The sequence below is a fragment of the Desmodus rotundus genome, chromosome 2, assembly GCF_022682495.2.
Source record: "Desmodus rotundus isolate HL8 chromosome 2, HLdesRot8A.1, whole genome shotgun sequence".
NCBI lineage: Eukaryota > Metazoa > Chordata > Mammalia > Chiroptera > Phyllostomidae > Desmodus > Desmodus rotundus.
In genome coordinates this window covers 185,246,268-185,268,164 of record NC_071388.1, presented here as the reverse complement: position 1 = coordinate 185,268,164, position 21,897 = coordinate 185,246,268, and the positions used below count along the sequence as shown (strand labels likewise).

Sequence of the window (21,897 nt, the reverse complement as noted above, 5' to 3'; positions counted from 1 at the left end):
TTCAGGCTACCCTGCTGGGGGAGCTGGTGACAGGTACAGAGCAGACAGGAAAATGGAGACACCTGGGGCCCTGGTTGGGTGGGGCAGGGAAGCTCAGCCTGCCTGCCACGTGTGCTGGCATGGAGCTCATGTGGCTACCCAAGCCCCTTCTGACAGGCAGTGTGGGCACCCAGGGGAGACCCGGTGTTAGCTCTATGGAGGAGGGAGGGCCAGTGCCCAGAGAAAAGGTGGGGTCCGTCTCAGAAGGACTGGGCACTTCCCAGCAAATACAAAAGTGGGCATGTGTACTCAGCGGACGTGGGCCGCCCGGCAGGGGCAGGAATGAGCAGTCTCCCGCCCCACACTGGGAAGCAGTCCCCAGCAACAGGGTCCCTCCTGAGCAAATGAATGCCTTTTACAGATGTGGCTTCGAAATGAAAATGCAGTCTCTTAGCCACTGACATCTGGAGGCCAGATTCAGACATAAACCAATTACTTTATTATCATGAGAGTTTTTTTTCCTTCCCTAAATCAACAGCCACAGCTCCCTGGCCTGAAGAGTTAGTGTCTAATTGAATTTGGGTGGGTGGTGTGTGGTTAGGATTTATTTTTGAGACTTGGGCTGGAGAGCTGAAATCATCCTTTAAAAATGACAAACCCCTGCTCCCTTGAGAAATTGTCCCAAGACCAGACGCTGTGGTCCCCATGACCTGAGGTGGGAGAACATGGTGGGCAGCTCTGCAGGGTTTGTGACTAGTAGGGCTTCTACTGGGGATGGGTGTCCCCTCTGGCCCTGTCCAAGTCATGGTGTGACCTCCTCCCAGAGCATCCTGAGCAGGCGGGGCCTTACCTGTCCAGTCACAGCCAAGCACCTCCAGCCGCATCCCGATTCCTGCTGGCGACCACCTCTCGGGGTACACCCGCACGTACTGCGCAGCAATGGGGTCGAACCGTCGGATGTCAGGGGTATCGTAGTGCATGTTTCCTTCAAACAGCTGCAGGGGAGACACGGTGCTCAGCCCTTCTTATGGAGAGCCCCCTCCTCCATCATCCCTTCCTTCCCTTTCCTCCTCCTCTTCTCCTTGCCACCCTTCCTAGCCAACCAGAAGGCAGCGTCACGGTTGATTCATGGTCGCTGCGCATTATGATCCCTGGGTGCTCTGTTCTCAGACCAAGGCTCTTATTCCTTGGGAAGGTGGTTAGAGACCCAGAACACAGAAGACAGGGAGCAGACGTAAGTGGCGATTGCCAAGTCCTGTCTTCTGCCCTGGGACTGAAACCGAGGGCTCAGAAAAAGCATTAGGCTCCAAATGAGTCGTAAACCAGACTGCGTCAGAGAGAAGAGAAGGGAGGTTAGGCTGTCTTGCCCATTCCAAAGTTCTCAGTTTATTAGGAAAAGAAGTTCTAATCCAGTTCTTTTTCTAATTTTTGAAAGTCTAGATTTAGAAAGTTCCAGTTGACTGATAGGTCTTAAGTTCACTGAGAGGCTGAAGGGAAAGTGGCCACTGCCTTCTTCTCTAGATTAACAAGGACGCCTTCTGGCCACACACTGATGGCCAGAGGCTGTGTTCTCCAAACCTTTGCTTTAGTGGAGGCAGTTCTACCAAAAGAAAGCTCCCCTAGAGCCCCAGCACACGAAACCGATGACAGTGGGGCTGACCGCCCTGTTGGAAATTAGGTGGGGGACCCAGCCCAGAGCACACCTGGGAGCCACTGGTTTAGGGGAATGTTGGTGTGGTATGGGGGCAACCAGGGGTTATGGCTGATCAGCATCCAGGAGTGCTGCAGAATTACCCCACTTTGCAGGATGCCCTGGTTCCACAGTTCCAAAAGTGGGGGGCTATCAGGGGGAGGGCAGTCTCTGACCCTGGCTAAGACCATCTCCTTTCCCAGGCCCCCACAATAGTTAAGGAGAGCCAGGGACAGCTCTCCCTGGGGAAGCCTGTGGTCCAACTTCTGCTCCATCCCCTGAAGGTTCCAGTTACCAAGCCCTGAACCTTTCCCAAGCCTCTGGAATTGCAAGCTGGGAGTTTACATCAGCATTGCAAAACCTCCAAGCCAACCCTCGTCTCTGCATGAAGAATGAAAACATTTTCTTACTAAAGGGGCTACACAGAGACATGTGATACCCCCTTCCTTGTTAAGGGCCCTGCTCCTCTGAGAAAAACGAGGGGGTAACTTAGAAGTGAGGATGGGGAAGCCTGGCTAACTGGGAAATTAACCTGGAGAAGAGATGTGATGTCCTCTCTCTTTCCTGGGGCCCCGCCACACCCTGTGGAAGGCTGACCCTCACTCCTCTGCTGGCTGGAGGGGCTGCGCTACACTGGCCCATGCTTGAGGCCAGCCAGCCTCGGTTTGAGAGGCAGAGAAGATGGAAGAGTCAAGACTAGGAAGCTGCAAAGGAGGGCAGCGACGTTCAGAAAAACACAGTTGTTTTTGGAAGTAATATCCTTCGTTCCTATAGTTTAGCCTCCAAAACCCACATTCCTCTGGCTGTCTGGCCAATTGGAAGGAAACTTTATCTGCAAGAGGATACAATGGGTACTGAACTTTACAGAAAGTCATTTGGGCTTTGGAATCGGACTCGCGAGGTCTGAAGCGTGGAACCACTGCAGGGACACCGTGTGACCCTGGGCATGATGTCAGACCTCAGTCTGTCATCTCTACCACGGGAGAGGCAAAACGGTCTACCTTCTCAAAATGTTCTAAGGATTAAAATAATAATAAGGATTAAAGGAAGGCATTTAATGCAGTGCCTGGCACAAAGTAATCTCTTAAGTAATATTTGTTATCCTGGAATAGAGGGGCTTGGTGATGACCACCTGGATGGGAAACCAGCACCCCTGAATTAAACTGCCCGTTTAGGGGAAGGTGACAGAGTCCCCTGGGAACGGCTTACCTTTGGCTGCTGGGTCTTGGGGTCCTGGACGTATTCCCAGTCCTTGCCGTTTAGGCTGTAAGAGACTTTGAATTTGCGCACAAATGCTCTAGCTTCCACTGCGGTGATGCTGTCTCCTCCTCGGGCCCCCTGGACGATGACGCCTTTCACCGTTTTGGGCACTCCCAGGTCCACCTGAAGCCACTCCTCGCCCGGCTCGACCTGAGGGATCCGAGGGAACCAGCCTGAGCGGCTGCTGACCAGGCGAGCGGCACTGGGGCTCCAGAGGTACTCCCGGGTGGAGGAGGCAGAGATCTGGGAGTCGGTGATGAGGCCTGAGAGCATCCCCAGCATGTTGGAGCAGGGGGCATCTGCAGAGAGGCAGGGAAGACACCAGAGGTCAGGGCTGACACCATAGCAACTGGGGACTGCCCTCCGTTAGTTGGGAGGTGTAAAAAAGACTCAACTGGTATCAAACGCTTTCAGTCAGCACTTAATTCTTTGCATTTCAAGGCAGAATAGTGCTGTGGTTGAGAGCCGAGAGTGGGAGCCAGGCTGCCTGGGTTCATGTTTGCTCTGCCACTTACAAGTGTACGACTTTGGACAAATGATTGAATTGCTCAGTGCCTCAGTTTCCCCAGGTCTAAAGGAGGACTAATAGTAGTACTGACCTCTCGGGGGTTGTTGCAAGGATCCCGCTAGTTATTATACAAAAGCTCACAGCCCAGTGCCTGGCGTGTCTAAGCATCTAATGCTGTCAGCCCTGGGCTCTCGTATCCTTGTTGGTGACACCACTCCCCCTGTTCCCCCCCCAGGGATGCTGAGCATTGTTTCCTGGGTGACTGTTTTCTCAACTGGAGGGAAGCCTTCCTGGGATCAGATCTCCACTTCCGCAGGTGTTATCGCAGCCCCTTCCTATTCTGTCCTTCCCACGTGCTGTTCTGCTGCCCCAAACACTCCTCCCTCGGCCCTCACCAGATCACCCTTTACTCATCCGCCAAGCTTACGTGCCACACCTCAGAAAGGCTGTCCCCAGGCTTTCGATCAATAGTTAGGTTTCTGCGGCCACTCTTTCTCAGAGCGCCCTGTTCTTTTCCTCCAGACACACTTCTCAGTTTCTAATTATCCAGTACTTGTCTTTGTGAATTATCTGCCTTGCCCGCTAGCCTGAAAGTTCCATGATGGCAGAGACCCCATCTGCGGCGCTCACTTCTCCAGCCCCAGCTCCAGCACGGGGCCCGGGCCACAGCAGGGTGTTTGTGGAGCCAACGGGTGAGCGGAGAAGGTGGGGTCTGCCGTCAGCGCGCGCTAGACTCTCGCAAACTGAATTACAGATCCTCCAGGTGGTCCCGATTCTTCAAACCCACTGGTTCTCTCTCCTCAGTTTTCCAGAAAAATGAGTTTTAACTGAGTCCTTGCTGTTTAACCTGTGCTGACCTGGAACCACAATGTGAAAGGGACAAAAAACAGTCCCCTAGGTAGGGTTAGGACAAACCACTCCCATAAGAGGGAAGCTGAGTCTGTGCAAAGGTGACCAGGGCAGAGGATTTGTACTGAGAAAGTGTGGGCTCAGTTCCTGGCTCTGCCCACATTTCCTCCTGGTTGGGTGACGCTGGGCAAGCTGTTGATCCTCTTTCAGTCTTGGTGTCTGCCCCACTGACCTCAGAGGGTTGTTAAGGACAGTGGACAAGATGGTGTGCAAAGAAGGCACGTGAAACATACATTTTAACTATTAATAGAAGCCCGAGACAGTGTCCCACCACGCAGCCCTCCCTGTCCGAGCTGGAACGAATGACTGGGGGACAGGCTGGTGAGCAGGTGTACACTGAAGACCCTTCCAGGCCAAAGAAGCAACTTGCTTGCTCTGGGCTTAGTCTACAAGACGAAGGGTGCAGGCTCTTCATAAATGGCTGGGACTGGTCCAGCCACCAACTTCTCTCCTCCCCACCACTGCACCAGCCTCCTGATGCTGTCCCTGCGCCTGCCACAGTCCTTCCAATATGTCCTCCATGTTGCACGCCCCGGGGTCTCAGCTCACATTCCATGCCCACTCCCTCACTTTCTCTTTTGGTCCCTCCTGCCCCTGTGCCATCGGGCAAGCTGTGACCCCTCCCTGGTGGACCTTCCGTCCAGTCCTTATGAGGTGAGGCCCGTGTGCCCTCTGCCCTCAGCTTAGTCACCACTTCCTCAAGGAAGTCCTCCTCCGCCCTGACCTCCAAGATGGGGTCAAGTCCCCTACAATGTTCTTTATCACAGTTTTGATTTTACTTTCATTTATGGGTTTGTTTGTGCATTTCTGTGTCTTCCCAACTTGTCCAGATGTCCCTACCGAGTTGGGTCTGTTGTGCTCATCACTGTATCCGTAACGCCTCGTGTAGCTCTTGGCCCCCAGTTGAGGCAGTAGAAAGTGTTATTTGAGAGCCAGGCTCTAAATTCAAACTGCCTAGTTTGAAACCCTGGCCCTACCACGTAGTGGCAAGGGGACCTATGTCTCCAAGTCTTGGTTTCCTCATCTCTAAAATGGAGAGAATAGTAACATGTAACTCATAGAGTCCTTATGGAGATTAAAAAAGGTGCATTCTAAGCACTTAATACACCTTAAGTGCTTAGAATGGAACCTGGTACCCAGTTAGCATTCAATAAATGTTAGCTAGTAGAAATAGTAGACTTTTAATAAGTATATACCGAATGAATGAATGAATAGAGGAATTCTGCTAGGACTTGAGTCCGTGGGCCAATCCTTCTAGAAAGGTCGTGCAGCGCGATGGTGCTTTTTGCAGAGCCCAGGATGCCACCAGCTCCCCAACCTCACTGGAGCGCCCCCTCACCTGTGACCCGGCAGCCAAAGAGCTCCAGCCGAAGGGCGATGCCCGAATGCCAGGTCTGAGGGCGGACCCGGATGAACCTCGTTAGCAGAGGCGTGTGCAACTTGTTCAAAACCACCTCTGTCGCATCGTTGTTGGCTTGGAATACCTGTAACATAAGACGCGAAACCACATTAATGAAATCCCCATTTGTAGTTGGGCCACCCGTGCAGCCTTTGAAGGGGGTGGGAAAGTTCTGTTGAATTTTATTTCCCTCAAGTTTAAAAATAATCAGTGGGTTTGTTGTTTGGGGCATTTTTGGAAGCACCATGAAAAAAAATTTAATTTCTCACAGAGCTCTAACTTGAAAACAATAAACGGTCTTCACAAAAACTTTTGGAGGCAAATTTTGCCTCTGGGCTGAGAGCAAGCAAGGAAGGCACTGTGAAAAGGAAAACACTTCAGAAGCTAAGAGCGGGGGAAGTAGAATATCCTTTAAAAGTGGAGCAGAAATGTCATCTTGCAGGGCTAGTGGACCGCACTCACTCACTTGAACTTGACTCTCCCCCTTCTTCATGTTGCAGGCATACAGTAATATTTGCAGGGTATTTAATAATTAGGAAGTGCTTGCCAATTGTTTTTGTTAGTTACTTAGAGGCCTCCTTGTGCCATGAATGGGTGGGAGGCCCCGTCCACCCCTAGTGCCCCTGCGTCAATCAACATGTTCTTGGTTCTCTCTGGTCTTTGTTGTAGGGTCAGGGTTGCAGACGGTCCCCTCGGAGTCCTGCTCTGACTTCCTCTCGCTGTAGTCCCCGCCCTGTAATGAAATCCATCCCTGTCCCCATCTGACCAATGCATCTCTTGCGGGAGGAAAGGCTTTTTGGAACAGCTTCTAATCCAACATGGTGGGAGCCAGTCCTAGCTTACCAGATGGCCCAAATCAATAACTGCCATATGGACCTTATGCTTTTTTGTGTTTGCTCTCCATTAAAAAAGTAGCTGGAGCAAGTATATGTGAGTTTCTGTTGGTTTTCTGGGTAAGGGTGGAGGGAAAGACGAAGTAACCAACCATCACTTTTAAATCGTACCTGTCATAGCTATAATAATCAAGTGGACTGTAAATCTACTCACTAGCTAGCAATTTCTCCTGGGTAGGGGAGTCAGTGCGTCAGCTCCTGATACCTAGATTGCGCCAGGTGTCTGGTCACGGATGGGGCTGGGAAACTGGTATATCTGAATAGGAATACCTTTGAGGCAGACACTCTGTAAAGCCAAGAGCATCCAAGACACCCCGAAGTTAAGTATTATTATCCCCACTTTACTGATGAGGAAACTGAGCCACCTTTCTGGATCCAAAAGCCCTCGCCACATTTTTAGGTTTTAGGCTGAGGTTTCCTAGGTGGACTGTCATCTCTTTTAATACATTTAATACATTTAATTCAATGGGTGTAGAGCTGTTGCTCCCAGCATGTTTATAATCCCCATTTAGAATGCTCTGGGAAACACAAAGAACAGCACGGAGGCCCAGAGCTAATCAACAACGTGGTCCTTTCTTCCCCAGGAAGTGTAACCAGAAGCTCTGACTTTTGGCAACCTTGACCCCAGCACATTTCCTGCTTGCTAAGGTCCAAAGTTAGAGCCATTTAATATAAAGCACACCACTGATGGTGAGGATGAAGGGATAAGAGACATCACACCTTTTGCAACCAAATGAGAAGTGGCTTGCTTAAGACAAATAGACGAAGGGAGAGGAAGAAATAGGTTTCTGCCAGCCCACCATATTCTGTTTAAATTTCTTGTTCTGGGTGCTGAGCCCACTGAGTCCTGGGGAGTCTCCTGTTCTGATCCTAAGGACATCAGTTTCCCCCTTAGCTGCCTTGGTGGTCTCAGGGAGCACAGAGGCAGGATGACCACTTGACCACTCATCTCTCCTGGGTTCCATCTGGCTGCTTTACGCATAGGAACGGAGGGAAAAGGGGCAAGAAGACAAAGCAGGGAAGGCCAATGGCCAAGGAAAAACAGGAGGGCGAGAGCCAGACACCTGGGAGAGGGCCTACAGAGAGAGGAGGAGAGAGGCGGAGAGAGGTGCCGAGGCTCTTAATCTCAGACAGGGAAGACTGGAAGGAGGGAGCAGGGCCCAGGAAGGCCCCCACCTCACCATGCCCATTCCTTGGCTTCCTGGGCGCTTATAAAGTACTCCGTGGCTCTGAGAAAAGGGAGAGAGGAACTGAACCCATTCATGGAAGATTAATCAGTGCTCCTAGAATCCTAGAATTCAGCATGAGGCAGAGGCGTTGTGTTTGTTTTTTGTTTTGTTTTGGCAAGGAAGAAGCAAATGCAGCACTTTGCTTATTTCGGGAGGGGTGCTGTGAGCAGTGGGGGGCCACCACTGGCCAGCTCCCTGAGGATGATGACAGTGACTGTGTGTGGCCTCCATCAGGAGATGCTAAGGAGTTGGAGGGGAGGGGGCCTGATTGGCCATGTGAATGCATAATTGGCGTGTTGAGTGGATTTGAACTTTAACACAGCTGCAATCCACAGCACACACACCACGCTGTACTGTTTAGTTAGAAACACAGCACGTCTTGTGTGTTTTTAATATCCAATTTTATCTTATCTGACCCCTTCACTTCTCAGCCTTGGCGGATAATGTGAAGAAACCTTTCTTCCCCTGCCTCGGTGAGGAAATGACTGTGTCTTTGGACCGCCTTCGGGAGGCTGGCGTGTGTGTGCTCACGCCTGTGTACACGTCCAGGGAGAAGGCCGTATTCCCACAGATGCACATGCTCACAGGCTTTGAGAGAGCACCCCCAGGTCTCTGCCTACAGTGACATCAGTCAGAAAGGGAGGCACACACTTGGCTTGTCTGCCCTAGGCCACCAGCCTGGCTGCTCAAACTGAACTTCACTCAGCCAGTCCATTTTGCTCAGCTTCTCCCACCCCCGGAACCAAACCAGGCTCTTTCGATGGGGCCTCACAGCCCTTCATGTTTCCGGGCCCAGTTCTTTCTCGGTTTCTTGTTTGCTCTTGACCTCTGCCCTCTGCAATTGGGACCCTTTGCTGAAGGAGTACCATCTTATTTCAGTAAAATACTTATACACCTTTTCCTCTGAGTGTGGCATGTGGGGGCTGGGGGACCCAAACACCACTGAACTAGGAGCTGGGAGACAGACTGTACTGCTAATTAGCTCAAAAGTATGAGCCCCAACTTCCTCCTCTGTTAAATGAGGGGACTGTGAGTTGATTTGTAAGGTCCTTTTTGCCCCCCAGATTCTAAGCCTTCACAAGAGTTTTCAATCTAGCTCTGCCCCAGGAGAGTCACTTCCTGACAGGGCATTTTAGCTGCTCACTGTCCCTGACAGCCTAAGTGGTGTGTGGACAAGTGCTGTGGACGTTTATCCACCTTAAATGGTGACCAGAACCCACGGCGAGGGCCCCACTCAGAGGAAGAGTATATCTGGTGGATGTTTTGCTTCAATAACAGTTCAAATTATTAATAACGAAGAGTCATAAATAACAACACCCTGGGCCTTATATATTGTCTTTCGCCCAAAGATATCAAAGTGCAATTTATGAAAATCCATTTTAATGAAATATTAAGCACTTTCTATTTCCCCTGACCCAATGGATGTTAAGGTCTCTATTTTTCTCCCCGCACCTCCCTACTTATGGCTGGTAAATGCTATCATATATTATACATCTTTATGACTTTCTCAATGCTTCTGTGGTTTCAGAATCACCTTTCATAAGTTTTCGGGCCAAATCCTCTGAGATGGATTCTTGGCTTCCAGGCTAGGCATTGCAAGGTAAGGGGTTGTGTGCACGGGAGGCGGTGCCAGGACACTGGATTTATTCCCTATGTCCTGCCAGCTGACTGAGTCACTATAGGTGAATCAATAAACCGTAGATACCTCGGTCTCCCCTTCAGGAAAATGAAGTCCAGAACAGGCTTGCAGACACATCCTGTAAAGTCCTCCAGCCCGCCCTGCTGCCTCCAGTACCAACATAACACCTGGGACAGATGTGAGAGGGGAAGCCACGTCACAAGTCACACACAGGTCTTGGTGAGATCGGGAGAGCTCCAGTTCTGAAAGCCGCTGGCTCCCAAGTCGCACCTCAGAGCCACAAATTTTCAAGCCATAACTTTGCAATGAGGTGTCCGTAATGTTGAGAAAACTCAGGGGATTGTCTGCATGAGGGGCACCGAGAAAGGCGCATATCTGACGCGGTGAAATGATAACATCTGCTTTAAAAGCTGGATGTCACAGATGGTATACATTTTTGTTAATTTTAAAAGAAAAATGCTAATTTGGTTGCCTTAACACCCAAAGGAAAACCAGAAGTATGTTCAAGGTGACCCTAGCTTTCTTAAGAGGTGGGAATAGAGAAAAAAAAATCTAGATATAAAAGCTATGTTGAACATAAAGATTTCTTCAAATGTGTCTTTGTAAACCAAGTTGGAAAAATAATTCAGGGCACAGAGTGGTTTGGATAATCCATTTGGTGTCTCACTGCATTCTGAACATCATCCAACACTTTGCGATTGATTCTTGGGACCTTTGGTTTCTTTTCAGTGAGACAGAATCTGAAACCAGCAGCACCTCACGGATTTTCTGATTTGCACCTCTGGGGGAGGGGGCACCTGCCAATTAAATTGGCTGCTATCCAACATCCCAGTTTGGTTATTATCTATATCCGTCCCCCCACCCCCCACCAGGAAAAGAAAATCAACATGTTTTGACCATGCCTGTGAGCTCATAAGCTGTGGACTGTAATACTATGTAAAATACAAGAAAATTACAATTTGAAAGCATCACTGATGGTTTCTTAGGTCAACCTTTCTGTCTTTTCTGCCCCATTTTAGTCATAGCTACTTCTCCCTGCTGACCCCGGCTTGAGTGCTCATTGAATAATATGCAGCGAATTTGGCACAGCTGGGAATAGTGGGCATTTCGGCCTGCCTACCCTGGAGGCCTCTGGGCTGGGGGATTTTCTGCCAGACCTGAGTCCCTTTCTTACACACTATCCTGTCTGCCATCGACATCCCGGTGCCCAGGACAAGGAGACGCTCCACGTCCACCAAAGCCTTTGAGTGCGGCCTCACGGTGTTTCCTGGCTGTTCAGCCTTCCTCAGTGAGCAGGTCCCTGGTGGAAGATGCAGGCTCCGATTATGGGCACTGCCTCCCCTTTGCGTAGGGCTTCGGTGTTCAGCCTGCACACACCCGTCTCTTCATTACCTATGATGTGACCTACAGTTTATTTCTATTTTTCTGTAAATATCTGAACGTAGCCAGCTCCAGGGACTGCAAAGAAAGCAGGAAATTTTTCAAAGCCAGTTCAGTGCTAGGGCCCTGAGGTAGAAAGTGTGAGGCAATGTTCTTCTACTTCTTTCTTTAAAAAAAAAAAAAAAAAAAGAGAAGTACTTCTCTCCACTAATAAATGTTTCATTGCACCCAAAGTTCTCCTTTTCTATCTACTTGGTACAGACACAGAAGGAGGAGGAGCACAAAGCAGGCAGCAGAGAGGGGTGGCAGGAACGAAGGGCGGGAGCTGGGGAGACCAGGGGTAGAGACGAATGTACTGACTCACCCTTCCTGCAGGGCCCAGGGGCCTGTCCCCCCTCTCCACCCCTGCCCTTGCATTTTCTCTGAAACCAGCCATCCGATCCACACGTAAAAAACTAAACTGTCAATCAATGAATTCCATCCTTTTTAATTAATTGGTTGCACGAAACAGGTGAGGGGTGGGGTGTGTGTATGCTGGGGGGCACTACTGCACTGGGGGAAAATGATGTTAAAGGAATGGACATTTCCTCCCCCCTTTTTCTAAATCATGGTCCTGACATTTCCCTCTTAAAACTCCTCCTTGAAGACTATAAAAAAAATTTTTTTAAGCTTTCATTCTAGTGGATATGGGAACTTAGCCAGACAGAGAGTCAGAAAGGATGTGTCTCCTATATATGAGAGAATTTAAGTGAGGGTAAGGATGGGGGAGGGGCAAAGGCAGTTCCCTAACCACCGAACGCTCATTTATGACCGATGCCCTCCTGGCTCCTCGTCCTTTACTTTAGGGCTGTTTTTGTCATCAAGCTGTTTTTTGCTAATGCGAAGGAGGGGAGGGAGAAGCAGCAGCGTGTCACGGGGTGCAGGGCGGGGGAGGCCCGTGGGTTCCTTTCTGGGGTGGGGAGAGAGGGTGGGGGTGTGTACATCCCCATCTGCGTGTGTAGGGATTATGTTACCCCCATGGAGACACCGAGCCCTGGAACACAGCATACTAACAGGATTAGGGTTTCAGGATCTGAGACAGGAAAGCATTGGGGAGGAGAGGAGAGGAGGGCCGCTTGGGGACTTGGGGCTGGAGGAGAGATGGGGTGGGGGAGAGTGTAGGGACAGAGCAGTGAAGGGCTGGAGGGGATGGTCAGCGTCCTCCTGTGAGGGTGGGGTGTGGGGGGAACAGACAGTCTAACTGGGTAGGAAGGGCCCTACACACTAAAAACCTCCTAAAAGAGACATTTTGCCACATTTTTTGTAACTTGCAGGTGGGCAGCAGAGAAACCAAAAAGGTACAGGGAATGGGATTCCTGAGCCTATCTGCCACCTGTCTAGCTCTTCCGGGGGAATCTCAAACCGGAGAAGGAAAATGGCGAGAGCAGAGAACCTGACAATGGACCGGATGAGGTGTTGGTGCTGGTGCTCATCGGGGCCTCTGCGGTTCCGGCAAAGAGCACACTTTCCCAGCCCAGCAAAATCAGGATGCCCTTCCACATCCCTTGCTCCTTTGCTCCGTCCCATCAGCCCCTACGCACAGCAGTGGTCTGGGAAGCATGGGGAATTTAGCACCAAGGCTAAAAGCTCCAGGGAGGCTGGTCTCAGCTCCCAGAGACAATTCAGCACCCACGGGCATTGGGTGAAGCCAGCCAGGGGAGGCTGATGGAGAAAAGGTTCCAAGCATATGTATAATGAAATTTTCCCTTGAGCTTCCTAAGTGGAGAGGCTAAAGGTCTGAGCTCATCCCATGGCAAATGGATAAGGAACAAACTTAATTACCTAGGGCCCTGGATTCTTCTCAGTTATAACTGAGGGGGGCAGCTAAATGGGGGGACATGAATTTGGAAAAGGCATCAGCCCTCTTCTGAACACACATAACCCTGGTGAGACAATGCAAACATACCCACGACTTCTGAAGGCTGATGCCCATTCCAGGCTGATGGTTTGAGTCACTGTCCTAATCTTACATACAATAAACACAATTATAGCAATCAAAAGGATAAGGGGAGGCCAGTCATGTGCCAGGAGGTTTTTTAAAAAAGGTATTTTTGGAAAAGTCAACATTATTAATTGGAGGAATGATTGCACTCCCAAGAGAAGAAGGAGGCCAACAGGGGAACACTGACCGCAGGCAGCAGGCCCCATCAGATGCAGGGAGCGGTCTGGATGACTTATCAGGCCTCTTCCAGACCTCTGATTTTAAAAGAGGCACATAAATATCCCATGGGGCCTTGTTACTTTTTAAATTGATAACTTGCTTCTGCTCAAGAAGAGCTTTGTGGGCCTAATACATTAATTATATCGGCAGAGAGCCTTCCATCTACAGATCCCAAGGTGCTTTGCCAACAGCAGCTGCAGCACCACTCCACTTGGGCAGACGGCAACACTGAGGCACAGGGCTGTGCAGAGAAATTTCCGAGGTCACACAGCGCATCATCTGAAAGTTGACGCCGCCACGTGGTTTGAACTGTGAGCCAACTGATCAGGGGGGTTTGGTTTTCCGACACCGCTCTCTCTCCTCCTCAGCCTCTGATCTGTTTCACAGAGGTTTTGAAATTCACAAACGGCTTTTGAAATGATTAGTTTTAATTTAGAAAATAAATATAGGACAGAGGATTTTTGAAGTGGGGCATTTGTTTGTTTTCAAGGAATGTGGCCAAATCAAATGCAGAGCAACCTCTTTCAACTCTGCATCCTCAGGACTCTAGGACGGAGCCCAGACTCTGAAATGCGGAGCCTGGCACTCTACGCCATGCTAAGTGCGACTTGCCTTCGGATCTCCCCTCTAACAGAGGCTCTCCTAGAGAAAGCACACCTCCGGACCTCTAGACCGAACATCTAGGAAGCCAATTTCCCCCTGGATGCAAGATGATGAGCCAGGCATGTGTCCACCACCAGCCTGGAAATCAAAGCCTGGCGACCAGGTGCAGTCTACAGGGTTTTCTCCATTACCCTAGGACAAATCACTTGTCTTTGAAATCCTCAATTTCACAGTCTTTGAAACAGGATGGAAGTGTACAAGCCGGGGCCTGAGGGTTCTCTGAGCCCCTTGGAGGTCATCGTTACATTAATTTGATGGGCTTAGTGCATTTCTGCCCCTCACTAGGGGGTCATTCTATATATTCTTGGACCCAAACCTTTCCTCATCCCCGTCCTCACCCTCCCATCCCCAGTGTGGTCACCGGGATATATTTAGCAACCCCTAGACTTTCTTTCAGCCAAAATTATTCTAAATACATCAGACTAGCCCAGCAGCACGGTGACTAAGAGAAAGGTAACCAGAGCTGTGTCAGCAAGGGAGATGCCCACATTCACCAAATAAGGGAGGACTGAAGACAAGGGCTTTTGCTTGGACATATAAGGGCAATGGCCTCTGTCCCCCTGTCCTGACACCAGTCTTGGTCTCATTCCCTTCAATGCAGATTCAGGGAACCAGCGACTCCGAGGTGAGCGGGAACCTGACCAGTCCCTCCCTCTTTCTCCAGGCCTCTCCTGGGTTTGTGTGTACATAATTGTGCCTGTAATTATAGACACATCCGTGAACCTTCTACCGTTGTATTTACAACACTCCGTCTATGTTTGGGGTGTTATTAATACAGCTGGGGAAACCAAAAGCAGTCGTTTTCTGCTTGTGGTTTCTGAGGAAATCTATGGGAAGCAATTTGTATAATCTAAGGGAGCACATGGGCTGGGCATGGGCTGCCTCAGACGGACAAGCTCTCTGCCTTGTGGTTATGCTGTAAATGCGCACAAGGGGGCCCGCCCTATAGGAAAATCATGGGTTCCATGCCTGTGGCATGTGGAATTGGACAAGGACTCGGGAATGTGTGGTGCATATGGCCTGCATAACTGTGTTGCGTTTTGCCTGGAGGATGCTTGCAATGCCCACAGCAACAGTGTAAAACCCTTTTCGTAGGCAATCTCACCACAGCCTGATGGATGGAAGAGACTAAGAAGGTGCTGCTCCAGGCTGGGGAAGGCTGGAAAAGAGTTCCTAGTTTTCCTCGCTTCCTGGTCACAAGGAGAAAGTTGTCCCTCCAACAGGCCCAGTCCTTGCCTTTGCCCAGCCTGGGTCCAAATTGTAAATAGTGTTTTGCAAGGAAACAGCACAGCCATTTTCCATTACCCTAAGGGCTCATTAATCTTGTTTTTCTCCAGTTTCCCAAATTCCCTGGCCTTTGGTACATTGCATTGCTGTTGACAGTGACCAGGGAATAAAATCAGGTTCCCACATTTCTGCTCCAAAGATCACCATCCCCTCTTCACACCCGTGCACTGGTTTGCATCTGTGAGCCCTCCCCCATATGCAGAGCGGAGCCGGCTGCTGCCTCCTTCTCGGCTACACTGTGCTCACAGGTCCTGCTGTCTGAATTTTGCTTTCAAGCCCGCTACTTAGCACCAGTTAGCTTGGCACGGTGCCCACCATCCAGTGGCTACAAAGAAAGGCTCAGCGGTAGCACCCGGCATAGACGGAGCCTCTCCCTCCACTGCCCCCAAGTCCCCTCCTCACCCCGCCTCCCCTTCATGGCATCAAATCAAACTGCAGCAGACTTGACAAATCTATTTGGCATGGTTCACTCAACTATTTCAACCCGAACAGCCCAGAGAGCCACGCTGAGGCTCAGGAGAGGTATGGAGTCTGCACATTAAATACAGACATCTAGGGGGTTGGTCTGCTAATAAAGGGGCACCGGAGATCACCCTTGGAGAGGAGGACCCAGCAGGTCTCCCCTGTCACCTGCCTGCTGCTTGCAGTGGGGTGAGGGAGTGTGGGGGAGGGGGCAATGCTTAATTGGCAGGCTTTGCATTCTCCTGCCTCCTTTTAGGTACCATGAGGATGAATTTCTAATGGTAAGAGACAGGGCTTTTTTTCTGCCTCAGAGCCTTTATGTGGGCAAGACTGAGTCACTAAACAACCAGAGAACAACAGCAAAACAAAAGCAAAATCACCCCTTAGCTACTGAGGAGAAAATTTAGCCAGTAGCCGAGGGTGGGAAGAAGAGGCAAAAGAGAGAGAGAGAAAGAGAATGATGTATCCAATATGAAAAAGTTGAGAAGAATGATTCTAAAGGAGTCCAGAAAGCGAAATTCAATTCTCAGGAATATCTTCCCTGCAGAACGAATACCAGGGATAAAGCCAGGAAGGACAGCATTCTATCAAAATATGCAGTGCTAAGGTATTTCCAAAAGCAGATTTCCTACAAATGGTGTTTTAAATAGCATCCCGGTCCATCTGCGTGCTTTTAAAATCGGCTTATGCTACAGTATCCCTCTGGCCAGTGCTGCTTAGTCATTGAGCTTGGACAGGGAGGCAGTCAGGTGGGCCTCCTCCTCCTCCCCCAGGACCCACACCTACCCAGCTGCTGGCCCTCGCCTACGTGGCTAAGCTTCTGGGTTCCACCAGTTTCTTACTACAAAGGGTGGGTGGAGAAAGAAGGCATGAAAATGAGTGGGATGGGATGAAGACTCAGTCCACAGTGCACCCAACCCCCAAGGCCCACCCAGCCTGCCATGGACAAGTACTATTTGAGAACTCTTTCTGGAACAAGTGAAGTCAATGAGAAACTAGACCTGGCTCCACATGCCAGGGTAAAGAAGCCTTTCGCTCACTTTTTCTGTGAGATGGGGAATTTCTGCGTATGTGTGCATTGAAAACTAGTAATCTAGAAGCCACGATTTTCAGATGAATGGTGCCATGTTACTATGGCAATTTTAATTAAAAAAAAATCCACTCCTTTAAAAACTCACATTTCCCGAGTGAAACAGTGCCACCAACATTATATAGCTCGGGATTTTCTGGGTCCAAGATTTCCAGTTGCTCCAGGAAGAGCAAGCTGCCTCGGGTCAGTGACAGCAGCTGAGCAGACTGTTTGGAGAAGATCGGTGGCCCCTCTAGGTCTGGCTGCATGTGTCCCATTTTGATCATTCATGACCCAACAGACCAGGGGTCTGGAGGAACTACAGCACTAAAGAGGAGACACTCTTTCCCTCTGTCCCCAGTTCCCTTCAGAGAAGGGTGAGCACTCTCCCTCCAGACCTGAGAGCCAGCCAATGATGAACAGACCCCCCTCCCATCCAGGTGAGACCACTGGCCATTACCAATAAGCCCCCCAGACGCCGAGCACACAAGCACATCACCAGTGCTGGCCTGTTCGCTGCCAGAATGCCTTGCGTCTTAAGAAAACTGAGTGCCAGACATTCATCCACACGGACAACAAAAGCCCCACACCGCGCAGCCGGACACACCTCTGGGAGCCACAGACACCGAAGGCACCAGCCGAGAGAATTCAATGCTTTGCTGCCAAGCATGATTGCCAGTTCAGACGCCGTCCCTGACAAACTAAATTTCTCTTCATTAAGTATTGTCCTCTCTCTTCTTCGGGAGACTGTGATTCCCTCTCAGGATTTGTGCCCCTTTCATTTCCAGACCTCGGTAACTCCTGAACTGCCATGTCATGCGGTTTTGTGATTGTTAACCCAGCATGTGGAAGGGACTCAGGCCATAAATGCTCAATGAATCCTGTGTGGGAGACACGGGCTGGGAGCACATTTTCTCCTTCATTTGTAGTCAGAGAGCAGCCTGCATGTTCTCTCTCTCTCTCCCACCTCTCTCCTCTTTCTGCTCTGCAAGATGCAACTGCAGCCATGCTTTTGGAGAAATGGTATTTTCCAATCATTTTAGGATAAAGAATATTTTCTGGGCCAGCACCTCCCACACCTCCATCAATTATTTGAGCCTCAGTGAGCCAGGCCTCCTTTCCTGTGTGGGGTCAACTTGAAAGTCTTCTTGCCCCACCCCTCCTGCACCATCCCAGCATGGCTTTGAAGTGGGGAAGTGGATTTACCTTGTGGTTTTTGCCATGCCGGTACACCATCCAGTCTTCGCCATTAGTGCTGACTTCCAGCTTGTAGGATTTGACATAATAGCCATTCTGAGTTTCCCTGGAAATCGCTCCCTGTGTTGCAATGGCCGTGAGCAAGGTTAGAAAGCGCAGGTCCACCTGAAGAAGACAGGTGAAGTAAGGGGGGGTGTAGCTTGCAGTACAAGGCAGCATCTTGGTTTTTCTTCAAAGGACACGGTATTATACCTGTGGCTGTGATTCACTCACATGCATTGGTGATGAAGGACCAATTTGCACTACCACTGGATGGTTAAACTCAACTTATCTGACACTCAATTGGGCACCTTTGAAATTGTAACATTTATTTTTTTCCCTCCTTTTTATTCTTTTTGCAAATCTGAATGAACGGTATTAAGTTTATCTTAAAAGAATCATTGAACACCTAGAAGAAGGAACCCTTCTTACTAAACCACAGCCTGCCTTGGATGGCGAAAGCAGATTCTGTTTTAAAGGAACAATGGCTAAATCCAAACCAATCCACTTCACTCTGATCCGGTCCGATTCAATCCAATTGACTTATAAAGCCCTACTTGCAAAAGTCTCAGCTCAGGGCTGCCTCCCCTCCCCTAAGTACCTCATTCCATTGTGTAGTTAGTCGTTCAGGTCAGGAAGGGGTCAAAGGGCATGCAGAGTCTGCCCAAGCAATTAGTCTTATGCACCAAGTCCTGACCTTCAGCTCGATGAGAAGGATGGCCAACATTTTGAGGCACCTCCTCTCCCACAACACCAAACCCATTTGGAAATTGCTGGATGTCATTCCTTTGCTAGCCACAATGTTTCTTTTTTTTTTTTTTTTTTTTTTTTTGATTGTTCCTGTTATTTTTTTTTTTTTTTTTTAATTTATTTATTGTTATTTAATTACAGTTGTATGCCTTTTCCCCCATCCCTTCACCCCACCCCAGGTGAACCCACTTCCCTCCCCCCTCTCCACCCTCCCCCTTGGATTTGTTCATGTGTCCTTTATAGTAGTTCCTGTAATCCCCTCTACCCACTGTCCCCGCCCCCGCCCCCCACCCCCGCCCTTGCTATTGTTACATTGTTCTTAACTTCAATGTCTCTGGTTATATTTTGTTTGCTTTTTCCTTCTATTGCTTATGTTCCAGTTAAAGGTGAGATCATATGGTATTTGTCCCTCACTTCCTGGCTTATTTCACTTAGCATAATGCTCTCCAGTTTCATCCATGCTGTTGCAAAGGGTATAAGCTCCTTCTTTCTCTCTGCTGCGTAGAATTCCATTGTGTAAATATACCATAGTTTTTGGATCCACTCGTTTGCTGATGGGCACTTCGGTTGCTTCCAGTATTTGGCTATTGTAAATTGTGCTGCTATGAACATTGGGGTGCACAGATTCTTTTGGATTGGTGTTTCAGTGTTCTTAGGGTATAATCCCAGCAGTGGAATTACTGGGTCAAAGGGCAGTTCCATTTTTAGTTTTCTGAGGAAATTCCATATTGTTTTCCACAGTGGCCTCACCAGTCTGCATTCCCACCAACAGTGCACTAGGGTTCCCTTTTCTCCGCATCCTCTCCAACATTTGTTTGTGGATTTGTTTATGTTGGCCATTCTGACTGGTGTGAGATGATACCTCATTGTGGTTTTAATTTGCATCTCTCTGATGGCTAGTGATGCTGAGCATCTTTTCATATGTCTCTGGGCCTTCTGTATGTCTTCCTTGGAGAAGTGTCTGTTCAAGTCCTTTGCCCATTTTTTAATTGGGTTGTTTGTCTTCCTGGAGTGGAGTCGTGTGAGTTCTTTATATATTTTGGAGATCAGGCCCTTGTCTGAGGTATCATTGGCAAATATGCTTTCCCATATTGTTGGTTCTCTTTGTAATTTGGTGCTGTTTTCTTTAGCCATGCAGAAGCTTTTTATTTTGATGAGGTCCCATTTGTTTATTCTTTCCTTTATGTCCCTTGCTTTAGGGGATGTGTCTGTGAGGATGTTGCTGCGTGGAATGTCTGAGATTTTCCTGCCAATGTTTTCCTCAAGGACTTTTATGGTGTTACGGCTTATATTTAAGTCTTTTATCCATCTTGAGTTTATTTTCGTGTATGGCGTAAGTTGGTGATCGAGTTTCATTTTTTTGCACGTAGCTGTCCAGATCTCCCAACACCATCTGTTGAAGAGACTGTTTTTGCTCCATTTTATGCTCCTGCCTCCTTTGTCAAATATTAATTGATCGTATAGATTTGAGTTTATTTCTGGGCTCTCTATTCTGTTCCATTGGTCTATGAGCCTGTTTTTATGCCAGTACCAGGCTGTTTTGATTACCGTTGCCTTGTAATACAGTTTGATATCAGGTATTGTGATACCTCCTGCTTTGTCCTTCTTTCTCAAAATAGCTGCTGCTATTCGAGGTCGTTTATGGTTCCATATGAATTTCTGCAATGTTTGTTCTATATCTGTGAAATATGTCATGGGTACTCTAATAGGGATTGCATTGAATCTATAAATTGCTTTGGGTAGTATGGCCATTTTGATGATGTTAATTCTTCCAATCCATGAACATGGTACATGCTTCCATTTGTTTGTATCTTCCTTAATTTCTTTCTTCAGTGTTGTGTAGTTTTCTGAGTACAGGTCTTTTACCTCCTTGGTTAGGTTTATTCCTAGGTACTTTATTTTTCTTGTTGCTATATCGAATGGGATTTTTTTCCTGATTTGTGTTTCTGCAGTTTCGTTGTTGGTGTACAGGAATGCCTTTGATTTCTGGGTATTGACTCTGTATCCAGCTATTTTGCCAAATTCATTTATTAGGTCGAGTAGTTTTTGAGTGGAGTCTATAGGGTTTTCCATGTACACTATCATGTCGTCTGCAAACAGTGACAGTTTCATTTCCTCTTTTCCAATTTGGATGCCTTTTATTGCTTTTTCTTGTCTGATTGCTGTGGCTAGGACTTCCAATACTATGTTGAATAGGAGTGGTGAGAGAGGGCATCCTTGTCTTGTTCCTGATCTTAGTGGGAAAGCTCTAAGTTTTTGTCCATTGAATGTGATGCTGGCTGTAGGTCTCTCATATATGGCCTTAATTATGTTGAGGACTGCTCCCTTTATTCCCACTTGGCTGAGTGTTTTTATCAGAAATGGGTGCTGTATCTTATCGAATGCTTTTTCCGCATCTATTGATATGATCATGTGATTTTTGTCTTTGCTGTTGTTGATGTGATGTATTATGTTTATTGATTTGCGAATATTGTACCATCCTTGCATCCCTGGGATGAATCCCACTTGGTCATGGTGGATGATCTTTTTAATATATTGCTGGATGCGGTTTGCTAATATTTTGTTGAGAATTTTAGCGTCTATGTTCATCAGCGATATTGGCCTGAAGTTTTCTTTCTTCGTTGTGTCTTTATCTGGTTTTGGGATTAGGATGATGTTGGCTTCATAAAAAGAGTTTGGGAGTCTTCCATCAGTTTGGATTTTTTCGAATAGTCTGTGAAGGATAGGGGTTAGTTCTTCCTTAAATGCTTTGTAGAAATCTCCTGTGAAACCATCTGGTCCAGGGCTTTTGTGTGATGGGAGTTTCTTGATGACTGCTTCAATTTCCTTTGCTGATATTGGTCTGTTCAGGTTTTCTGCTTCTTCTTCAGTCAGTTTTGGAAGATTATATTTTTCTAGAAATGTGTCCATTTCATCTAGGTTTTCAAATTTCTTAGCATATAGGTCTTCATAGTAATTTCTTACGATCCTTTGTATTTCTGTGGTATCAGTTGTAATCTCTCCTCTTTCATTTCTAATTCTGTTTATTTGGATCCTCTCTCTTTTCTTCTTGATAAGCCTACTTAAAGGCTTGTCGATTTTGTTTATCTTTTCAAAGAACCAGCTTCTGGATTCATTGATCCTTACAATTGTGCTTTTAGTCTCTATGTCATTTAGTTCTGCTCTGATCTTGGTTATTTCCTTCCTTCTGCTTGCTCTGGGCTGTCTTTGTTGTTGTTCCTCCAGTTCTTGTAGGCGTAGGGTTAGGTTGTTTGTGTGAACTGTTTCTAACTTCTTAAGGTAGGCCTGTATTGCTATGAACTTCCCTCTCAGGACTGCCTTAGCTGTGTCCCATAGGTTTTGGG

General features: G+C 48.3%; 1 protein-coding gene across 4 annotated transcripts in view; it reads right to left on the bottom strand.

Annotated features, from left to right (window-relative positions):
- NRP2 (neuropilin 2) overlaps positions 1-21,897 on the bottom strand; it is a 120,596-nt gene that overhangs the window by 50,123 nt on the left and 48,576 nt on the right. For all 4 annotated transcript variants that reach the window (XM_024563796.3, XM_024563797.3, XM_024563801.3 and 1 more), the window contains exons 7-10: positions 17,774-17,929; positions 5,686-5,830; positions 2,879-3,228; positions 830-974 (exon numbers count right to left, since the gene is read on the bottom strand). In XM_024563796.3, coding sequence (XP_024419564.2) covers positions 830-974; positions 2,879-3,228; positions 5,686-5,830; positions 17,774-17,929 — 796 coding nt within the window. The remainder of the gene's footprint in view (positions 1-829; positions 975-2,878; positions 3,229-5,685; positions 5,831-17,773; positions 17,930-21,897) is intronic.